General features: G+C 43.4%; 1 protein-coding gene across 1 annotated transcript in view; it reads left to right on the top strand.

Annotated features, from left to right (window-relative positions):
• The first annotated feature begins 1768 nt into the window (after window positions 1-1768).
• The window catches only part of LOC309553219 (vitelline membrane outer layer protein 1-like), a 41046-nt gene continuing 31709 nt past the window's right edge, over window positions 1769-11105 (top strand). Inside the window, exon 1 of the mRNA XM_082254173.1 lies at window positions 1769-1990. Within this exon, the coding sequence (XP_082110299.1) occupies window positions 1826-1990 (165 nt within the window). The 5' untranslated portion in view covers window positions 1769-1825. The remainder of the gene's footprint in view (window positions 1991-11105) is intronic.

The raw sequence follows: 11105 nt of genomic DNA, 5'->3' as shown, positions 1-11105 counted from the left end.
ATGGGGGGAGGGCACTGTCTCTGACTGCAGTGCAGAACATACATGGCATGGGGGGAGGGCACTGTCTCTAAATGCAGCACATACATGATGTATGTGCTGCAGCCAGAGACAGAGCCCTCCCCCCCCCAAGCACACACCTGTTGTAAAGCACGTGTTGCACGTCCTCCTCCTCCATTGTGGTAAGTAGATACCCAAAGGGGGACACCCCAAAGCAGTACGGAACGAGCACCAAGTATCTGTTTTCCACTGAAGGACTGTTATATGGACTTTTTGAGTATGCACTGAGTTTGCACTTTATTACATGATTTTTATATTGTATTATTTGCACATTTCCATTGCTTTTTTGCACAGATATTGCACAGTATAATTTTCACAGTATTGATTATTTATATTAGTAGCAACTAAACAGATGAGCTTATATGGATATTTTGAATTCAGATAATTTTTAGCAGCGCTGCAAACACTGACCTAAATGTCCTCCTCCTGTCTGGACTGCTGAACTGTCTGGAACACTTCAAAATGCAGCTGCCTCCTCTACTCTGACGCTGTAGCTGGTAAGCTGAGCTGATCCTTGTCTGAGTCTCCTCCTCTTCTCTTTTCTGTACCGCAGACAGCGGTCATAGAGGAGAGGGGGAATTACAATTACAACTACTGCCATCTAGTGGCGGTAGATGTAATTGCGGTAACGCAGCCAAAGTAATTTGAACGGCATTACCTTGAGGGGACGAGTAGTCAGTTAGATTACTCGTTACCCTCAAAAGTAACTGCGTTAAGTAACGCCGTTTACTTAAACGCAGTTACTTCCATCACTGATTATCACACACTATACACGGCAGCAGCCTTATATAGTGTGGGGCATGGACTTAGCCCTTAAACCATAATTGGCTAAAGGCACCCTGCCTTTAGACAATCATGGCTCTGACAGGACATTGTGCTGTGATTGGCAAAAGCATACAGATCAGGTGCATGCTTTGGCCAATCATAAGCACTTAATGCACTGCAATCACACAGTGCATTATGGGGCGCTCATCAGTGGGTGAACGTGCTGCCCAGCGCCCCGGGTGTTTGTGTGTTCGGCGAACACACAAACACCCAATGTTTGAGTCGAACTTACGTTCGGCTCCATCATCCAGCCCATCTCTACTGAACACTGCACTCTGTATGCTGGTTTTCCCATTACATACTCCTTAGCACTGCACTCTGTATGCTGGACTGCTCAATACATATTCCTGACCACTGCACTCTGTATGCTGGACTGCACAATACATACTCCTTACCACTGCACTCTGTATGCTGGTTTTCACATTACATACTCCTTACCACTGCACTCTGTATGCTGGACTGCACATTACATATTCCTGACCACTGCACTCTGTATGCTGGACTGCACATTACATATTCCTGACCACTGCACTCTGTATGCTGGACTTCACATTACATCACACTCCTGACCATTGCACTGTGTATGCTGCACAAACTACAAAAAAAAAAAAAAAAGTTTTACCTGTACCTATACTTTAAATGGATAAGACTTGGGGAAAGGTGCAGGTTTAACCAAGATGTGCTGCAATTTGTTTTTTAATTTTTTAAGTACATATACTTTAAATTCCAGACAGTTAATCTTCTGCTGTCAGTCCCTATAGAACTTGTGTCACAGGAAACGCCAATATCCGTGTTTACATTTGCTCTTGGGAAATTTTTAGTAAGCCTTTAATAAATTCAAGGGATGTCCCAACCAATGACCTTTTGCTGACATTGGATCGGTGCTATAAATATGGTAAGTCCATAGATTAGTCCCAGAATATCTGGTCTACTCTGAAGAACCATGGTGATGAAGATACTGCTGAGCTGGATTGTCACCTTGACCCTCCTCCAAACCACACTGACCCACTGCAAAGACATTTCTGTAAACAACGGTGGTCCTTGGGGCGTGTGGGGAAACTTAGAAAGCTGCCCACTTGGAACAGTAGCAACAGGCTTTGATTTGAAGGTAAGTGATCCCAAAATTTTAGATTTGACTGAAAGAGAACCCAGTGCCAGAATCTGAAGGCCCAGTCTTAAAGTAGAACTGAAGATTAAACCCTTTTTTATGTTTCATTTTGGATAGAGTAAGGGAGGGTTTTTGTCATCTGTGGGGAGATTTACCTTCACTTCCTGTCCTAAATTCAAAACTGGAAGTGAGAGGAAATTTCTTCAAAGTGAATAGTCACCAGAATTAGTTTCCCCATGGTCTATTCCTCTTCTGGTGACAACCTATCATTTGGAATTTTTTTCACTTTCACTTAAGGTAAAAAAGACAAATGGAGGAAAAATTTCACTGACAGCAATAAAAACCTAACAGCATGGCCGAATCTAGGGGGGTGCTGGGGTGGTCTGAGCCTCCCCCCCCCCCCAGGTTTGGTAGTGGTGGTGGGGAGAAGGAGGATTTAGCCTAGGTTCACACATATGAGGTGCAGGAAATGCCGCAATCCATAAGTGTTTCCCATAGCGCATTGCAATCGCACTGCCTGAAAAACGCTGTGGGTGTCAGTAAAAAGTTACTGACACTCCAAACAGATCACAAATGCAGTGCAGTTTACCTGTGCTAGATTGGGTGGTACAAAATTACCATGCGATCCGGTTGTAGTGCGCCTCCAAAAAAGCCTCCACCGCTTGTAAAAGCAATTTAACGTTTTTTATCCACAAGGATTGCATTGACAAAAAAGTGCTCCACCGGCTCTAAAAAACAATACTGGGAGGATGCATATAACTCCAGGCATCATCCCGGTATATATGAAAACAAGGGGAAAAATTTGGGACTTTAATTGAGGCAAGATGACATTTGAAAAAATAGGTCATGGTTAAAAACCATATGTTTAATGAATAATAACAGGTACCTATTTTTTCAAACGCCATCTTGCCTCAATTAAAGTCCCAATTTTTTCCCCTTGTTTTCATATTGACCCAGGGATGGAGACTTCCTACTATATGTCTCATATAAAGTCCCAAATTTGTTTTTATTTTTCATCATCCCGGTATAGCCACTGAAAGTCCAGTGATATACCGGTAATTCGCAGTGCGGGAAGTGGTTAAGCTGACAAGCTGATTTTGGATGGTTTTACGTAAAAGCTTTTCTGATGAATCTTCAGCCTTACATAAAGTGCAATGATAAAATGTATTCTTTCATAACTCTATCATACATTTATGGTTTCCTTATCCTTTCCTCTCTTCAGTTTCTCTTAGATAGAGAGAAAGATAGAGAATAGAGAAAGATTTCCTCTCTTATTTAATTTAGAGATTAGTAGAGTCATTTGGCAGAAGTGGTGCACTGGCCTTTAAAGTGTGAGGATTCCATGCAAAGGGCATTTTCTGGATAACAAAGCATTTATTGTTTGCTGATGCAATCATTACATGGCTCTTTGGAGTAGCACATCTTTGAACCACATACATACAAATCCTAAATAAAAAATATATCATGAGTATTATAGACATGAGTAAACTTAACCTTTCAGTGCCTTATAAAAGTATTCATACTCCTTGAAATTTTTCACACTTTATCATGTTACAACCAAAACCGTAAATGTATTTTATTGAAATTTTATGTGATAGACCAACACAAAGTGGTGAATAATTGTGAAGTGGAAGGAAAATTATGAACGGTTTTAAAATTTTCTAACAAATAAATATCTGAAAAGTGTAGCGTGCATTTGTATTCAGCCCCCTTTACTCTGATACACCTAACTAAAATCTAGGGGAACCAATTGCCTTCAGAAGTCACCTAATTAGTAAATAGAGTCCATCTGTTTGTAATTAAATCTCAGTATTAATACAGCTGTTCTGTGAAGCCCTCAGAGGTTTGTAAGAGTACCTTGGTGAACAAACACCATCACGAAAGCCAAGGAACACGAGACAGGTCAAGGATAAAGTTGTGGAGAAGTGTAAAGCAGGGTTAGGTTATAAAAAATACCCCAGGCTTTGAACATCTCATGGAGCACTGTCAAATCCATTATCTGAAAATGCAAAGAGTATGGCACAACTGCAAACCTACCAAGACATGGCCGTCCACCTAAACTGACAGGCAAGGCAAGGAGAGCATTAATCAGAGAAGCAGCCAAGAGGCCCATGGTAACTCTGGAGGATCTGCAGAGGTTTGTAAGAGAACCTTGGTGAACAAACACCATCATGAAAGCCAAGGAACACGAGACAGGTCAGGGATAAAATTGTGGAGAAGTGTAAAGCAGGGTTAGGTTATAAAAAATATCCAAAGCTTTGAACGTCTCACGAAGCACTGTTCAATCCATTATCCGAAAATGCAAAGAGTATGGCACACCTGCAAACCTATCAAGACATGGCCGTCCACCTAAACTGACCAGCTGAGCAAGGAGATCATTAAACAGAGAAGCACCCAAGAGGCCCATGGGAACTCTGGAGGAGCTGCAGAGATCCAACGCTCAGGTGGGAGAATCTGTCCACAAGACGACTATTAGTCATGCACTCCACAAATCTGACCTTTATGGAAGAGTGGCAAGAAGAAAGCCGTTGTTAAAAGAAAGCCATAAGAAGTCCTGTTTGCAGTTTGTGAGAAGCCATGTGGGGAACACAGCAAACATGTGGAAGAAGGTGCTCTGGTCAGATGAGACCAAAATTAAACTTTTTGGCCTAAAAGCAAAATACTAGGGGTGGCAGAAAACTAACACTGCACATCACCTTGAACACACCATCCCCACTGTGAAACATGGTGGTGGCAGCATCATGTTGTGGGGATGCTTTTCCTCAGGGGACAGGGAAGCTGGACAGAGTTGTTGGGATTGGAAGATGGTCGGAGCAAAATACAGGGCAATCTTAGAAGAAAACCTGTTAGAGTCTGCAAAAGTCTTGAGACTGGGGCAGAGGTTTACCTTCCAGCAGGACAACGACCCTAAACATACAGCAAGAGCTTTAATGGAATGGTTTAGATCAAAGCATATTCATGTGTTAGAATGGCCCAGTCAAAGTACAGACCTAAATCCAATTGAGAATCTGTGGCAAGACTTGAAAATTGCTGTTCACAGATGCTCTCCATCGAATCTGACAGAACTTGAGCTATTTTGCAAATGGGCAAAAATGTTCCTCTCTAGATGTGCAAAGCTGGTAGAGAAATACTGTTAAGTGGGTCTTTCAATGAAGGACTTCAACACCAATCAGCTTTCGTTATCTATATATGATTTATTCGGAATATACAATGATCAATGGTCCACCAGCTAGCCATAAGCCAAGTGGTAGTGTACAGATTCACAACTAGTACTTTTATACACATTTTGTTGGCATGCTAAGCCATGATCTCATAACATAGATAAATTAGACTTTTTTATTAAAGCTTTCACAATTGTCTTGACTATATCAAATGCCAGCCTGCTCTCATCGTTAAGTACTCTTTATTTAAACACCAGGATTATATAATTTCATCAATAATGACATGTGGGACTTTCCAAAGTACGCCAATACTTTAATAAATAATGACATTTGGAATCCCCCAATTACATATTCCTTACCCAACTAACAACAGGTTTTAGAACATCTCTGTTTATGGTCAGACTATGGCTCATCTTAGAACATAGGCTTTTTAAGGTCTGTACTTGCCAGTGCAACCTCATACAGGACACGACTTATTAAGGTCTGTTCTTTTTAACACACCATATACTAGCAAAACAGTTTACTGTTAGTTCATTTTAGAAGCTCCACTAGATGCTTGCTAAAAGCTGAAATATCATATAATGCATATATGTTAGATAAAAACGACAATATTATACAGTGCTATAACATTACATGTGTGGCTTGGTTGGAGCCCTCAGCCCCCTCAGGAAGGCCAATGAAACACAGATTATTCCTCTGAGCACGATTTTCGAGATCGTTCGGCTTGTAGAAGAGCTGCATAATGTCTCTGGATGACTGCTCCACCGCATTCCTAACCGGGGGAAGATCGTCCTCCATGCGTCCCAAACGGTCCTCTGCCTCTGAGACCCAGCCCTGGAGCTTTTGGAGGTCCTGGCGTATGAGGGAGATGTCCACTTTTACCTCTTCCAGCTTAGAGGTGAGTGTGGCCTGGCATTGTGAGATGGCTTCCACTATCCTGAATTGGTCAGCTGCGTGCCAGTGCAGGGGTAGAGGACAGGGAGCCCCCATCTTTGGCCTGAGGGCCTCCGACCTGTCGGTGGAACTTATCAAGTTTTGCAGCAGCCTTGGAGATTTTGCACGGCGATGACATGCTGCCAGGTCGTTGCACATAAGCTTGATTACTGGGGATCAATAGGAAATGTAATCACCAGGAGACAGCCGCTCACACACATCTGCTCACATGAAGCTTCAGGCCACGGCCTCCGTGTCTTCATGTTTAAGTCAACTTGTTAATACCAAAAAAAAAAAAAAAAAGACTTGCAGCTGTAATTGCAGCGAAAGGTGTTCTTCAAAATATTAACTCAGGGGGGTGAATACAAATGCACACCACACTTTTCACATATTTATTTGTAAAAAAAAAATTTGAAAACGATGTATCATTTTCCTTCCACTTCACAATTATGTGCCACTTTGTGTCGGTCTATCACATAAAATCCCAACAAAAATACATGTGACGAGACCAATCTCGCCACTGGGCATTGGAGAAGCCGGGTTGCTCGCCTCCTGCAATGTGACTATGGACCCTCTCATCAGCCCATGCTAAACGTAAACCCCATGGCGATTTGACTGTGTTTGTGGCATCTGAGTGCTGTATGGATATGTTGAGCGCTCAGATCCAGGCTATCTGGGGATGGGTTGAATGTGGGGGTTCTGTTCAGTAGACTGGGAGTTATGCATTTTTGTGTCTTTCTGTGTTTCTTTAACCATGTGGCTAATGGAGTCTTGCCTCTATCCTGGAAGCTAAACCTAATTATATTTTCCATTGTCTCCAGGATAGAGGTCTCTGTGAAAACTAGTTTTAGGCAGAGGAGACGGACTGTCTGAGGTGGCTCTCCATTCACCTACCATCGGGTGTGCTAATGAACTTGGCTGCTGTCTGCTAAGAGATGTATTGACACTCAGAGTAATGTGTATTGAGGGCTCGTTAGGGAACCATTGTTCTGTGTCTGGCTATTGTGTACATTGATTGCCCCTGGGGGCTTCTGTCTCCTTGCACATGGCAGTCCTTCTGGTCAAGCTATCTGACCAATCACTGCTGACTCATTTTCAAGCCCTCATTTGCATGGCCGGAGAGGACCTTATGGGGAACTGCAGGTACTGTGCAATTGACCAATGGGAAAGCGGTTGTTGGGGGAAGGATGTTCCAAATTCTGTATAAAATGTGTGCTGTGTTCTTCCAATAAATGGTGTTCCTCTTTTACCCTCAACGCGGAGCCTTGTCTTGTTATTAGGGGGATTTATTGTATGCTGTTCCAGTTTGACTGCTTTTGACTGCTAGGAGTGTAAACCCTTCATATGGTTTTTCCTATTCAGCTGTATGCAGCATTCATAAGGTTCCAGCTACACTGTTTGCATCATTCCTTGGTTTCCAGTTCGGGAGTTTGTCGTCCTGCAAGTAGCTGTGCCTGTAGCTCTGGAAGGGGAAGATCCCCTAAACGGTTTTAACCCTTATGTGTCCGGGGTGCCGTTACAATACATATATACATTTTTGGTTGCAACATGACAAAATGTGGAAAATATCAAGGGGTGTGACTTTTTCAAGGCACTTTACCTTTTGTAACCACAAACCGATTGAACAAATACATTTCACAAAGTCTCCTAAATCTCTGAAAGGATTCCAAGCGTTCATGGCTGCATTCCTACCTTTGTGTTGCAATTCAGCTACTTTCTGTACATGTACTTCTATTAGATCTTCTTGATCTGAAAACCCATGTGCGGCATTCTTTACCTATAAATAGAGAAAAACCATCCTCAAAGGCTAGAAGGTACCCTAATGTATGTTTCTTTAGTAAATCCAATTTATGTAATTCTATCACTTCTAGTGTTGAGCGAACACGGACTGTATTATTCGTGTTCGTACCGAATAATTGGATTTTTGTTACCCGAACACGAACACGGACACTTTACTGTATATTCGGGTAAAAATCCGTGTTCGGTCGTTTTATTTCCGGGTTTTGCATGCTTTGGCGCTCTTTTCATGGCGGGCTTTCAACAGCCAATCAACAATCGTTTAACTGGTGTGCCTTAAGCCATCCCAGCCATGCCTGCAAATGTCTCAGTAGCTGTGATTGGCCGTCTGAAGCATGTGACCAAGTCTTTATAAGTTCGAGGCAGCCGCAGCGGCGTCATTATGCTGCTTAGATCAGGGACAGAGCACACATCAACGTGCTGGCTGGTGATTAGGGAAAGATAGGCAGGAAAAAACCATTTGTGTCCGGAAAGAATTGAGGGACAGGTCGGAGTGTTTAGGCAGGGCGAGTTGTAGGCATTTTAGGGATAGAGTCTGCTGAATTATAGGGTCAGTGTCTTCTGCAAACTACAATCGATATTGCTGTGTGGGGGGTGGGGTCTGCACTCAATCCTGATCTACGATCTCTTCTCAATCCTGTTAGGGAGAGGCTGCTGCTGAATTTTAGGGTCAGAGTGTTCTACAAACTACAATCGATATTGCTGTGTGGGGTGGGGTCTGCACTTAGTTCTCCTGATCTACGATCTCTTCTCAATCCTGTTAGGGACAGAGTCTGCTGAATTTTAGGGAAACTGTGTTCTACAAACTACAATCGATATTGCTGTGTGGTGTGGGATAGGAGATAGGCAGGTGTCAGTGATCCACATCCATTTTTCTGTGTGTGGGCTGCAGTGAACACAATCTTTTTGGGGTGCAGTGAACACAATCCTTTTGGAGTGCAGTGAACAAAATCTTTGTGGGGTGCAGTGAACAAAACCTTTGTGGGGGTACAGTGAACACAATCTTTGTGGGGTGCAGTGAAGACAATCCTTGTGGGGTGCAGTGAAGACAATCCTTGTGGGGTGCAGTGAACAAAATCTTTGGGGGGTACAGTGAACACAATTTTTGTGGGGTGCAGTGAACAAAACCTTTGTGGGGTACAGTGAACACAATCTTTGTGGGGTGCAGTGAACACAATCTTTGTGGGGTGCAGTGAACAAAACCTTTGTGGGGTACAGTGAACACAATCTTTGTGGGGTGCAGTGAACAAAACCTTTGTGGGGTACAGTGAACACAATCTTTGTGGGGTACAGTGAACACAATATTTGTGGGGTGCAGTGAACAAAACCTTTGTGGGGTACAGTGAACACAATCTTTGTGGGGTGCAGTGAACACAATCTTTGTGGGGTGCAGTGAACAAAACCTTTGTGGGGTACAGTGAACACAATCTTTGTGGGGTGCAGTGAACAAAACCTTTGTGGGGTACAGTGAACACAATCTTTGTGGGGTACAGTGAACACAATCTTTGTGGGGTGCAGTGAACAAAACCTTTGTGGGGTACAGTGAACACAATCTTTGTGGGGTGCAGTGAACAAAACCTTTGTGGGGTACAGTGAACACAATCTTTGTGGGGTGCAATGAAGACAATCCTTTTGGAGTGCAGTGAAAAAAATCTTTGTGGGGTACAGTGAACACAATCTTTGTGGGGTGCAGTGAACAAAATCTTTGTGGGGTACAGTGAACACAATCTTTGTGGGGTGCAGTGAAGACAATCCTTGTGGGGTGCAGTGAAGACAATCCTTGTGGGGTGCAGTGAACAAAACCTTTGTGGGGTACAGTGAACACAATCTTTGTGGGGTACAGTGAACACAATCTTTGTGGGGTGCAGTGAACAAAACCTTTGTGGGGTACAGTGAACACAATCTTTGTGGGGTGCAGTGAACAAAACCTTTATGGGGTACAGTGAAGACAATCTTTGTGGGGTGCAGTGAAGACAATCCTTTTGGAGTGCAGTGAACAAAATCTTTGTGGGGTACAGTGAACACAATCTTTGTGGGGTGCAGTGAACAAAATCTTTGTGGGGTACAGTGAACACAATCTTTGTGGGGTGCAGTGAAGACAATCCTTGTGGGGTGCAGTGAAGACAATCCTTGTGGGGTGCAGTGAACAAAATCTTTGGGGGGTACAGTGAACACAATCTTTGTGGGGTGCAGTGAACAAAACCTTTGTGGGGTACAGTGAACACAATCTTTGTGGGGTGCAGTGAACAAAACCTTTGTGGGGTGCAGTGAACAAAACCTTTGTGGGGTGCAGTGAACACAACCTTTGTGGGGTACAGTGAACACAATCTTTGTGGGGTGCAGTGAACAAAACCTTTGTGGGGTACAGTGAACACAATCTTTGTGGGGTACAGTGAACACAATCTTTGTGGGGTGCAGTGAACAAAACCTTTGTGGGGTACAGTGAACACAATCTTTGTGGGGTGCAGTGAACAAAACATTTGTGGGGTACAGTGAACACAATCTTTGTGGGGTGCAGTGAAGACAATCCTTTTGGAGTGCAGTGAACAAAATCTTTGTGGGGTACAGTGAACACAATCTTTGTGGGTTGCAGTGAACAAAATCTTTGTGGGGTACAGTGAACACAATCTTTGTGGGGTGCAGTGAAGACAATCCTTTTGGAGTGCAGTGAACACAATCTTTGTGGGGTACAGTGAACACAATCTTTGTGGGGTGCAGTGAACAAAACCTTTGTGGGGTACAGTGAACACAATCTTTGTGGGGTGCAGTGAACACAATCTTTGTGGGGTGCAGTGAACAAAACCTTTGTGGGGTGCAGTGAACACAACCTTTGTGGGGTACAGTGAACACAATCTTTGTGGGGTGCAGTGAACAAAACCTTTGTGGGGTACAGTGAACACAATCTTTGTGGGGTACAGTGAACACAATCTTTGTGGGGTGCAGTGAACAAAACCTTTGTGGGGTGCAGTGAACACAATCTTTGTGGGATGCAGTGAACAAAACCTTTGTGGGGTGCAGTGAACACAACCTTTGTGGGGTACAGTGAACACAATCTTTGTGAGGTGCAGTGAAGACAATCCTTGTGGGGTGCAGTGAAGACAATCCTTGTGGGGTGCAGTGAAGACAATCCTTGTGGGGTGCAGTGAACAAAATCTTTGGGGGGTACAGTGAACACAATTTTTGTGGGGTGCAGTGAACAAAACCTTTGTGGGGTACAGTGAACA

This window comes from Pelophylax lessonae (genome assembly GCF_965119305.1).
Source record: "Pelophylax lessonae genome assembly, chromosome: 4".
NCBI lineage: Eukaryota > Metazoa > Chordata > Amphibia > Anura > Ranidae > Pelophylax > Pelophylax lessonae.
This window is presented reverse-complemented; position numbering and strand designations above follow the sequence as displayed.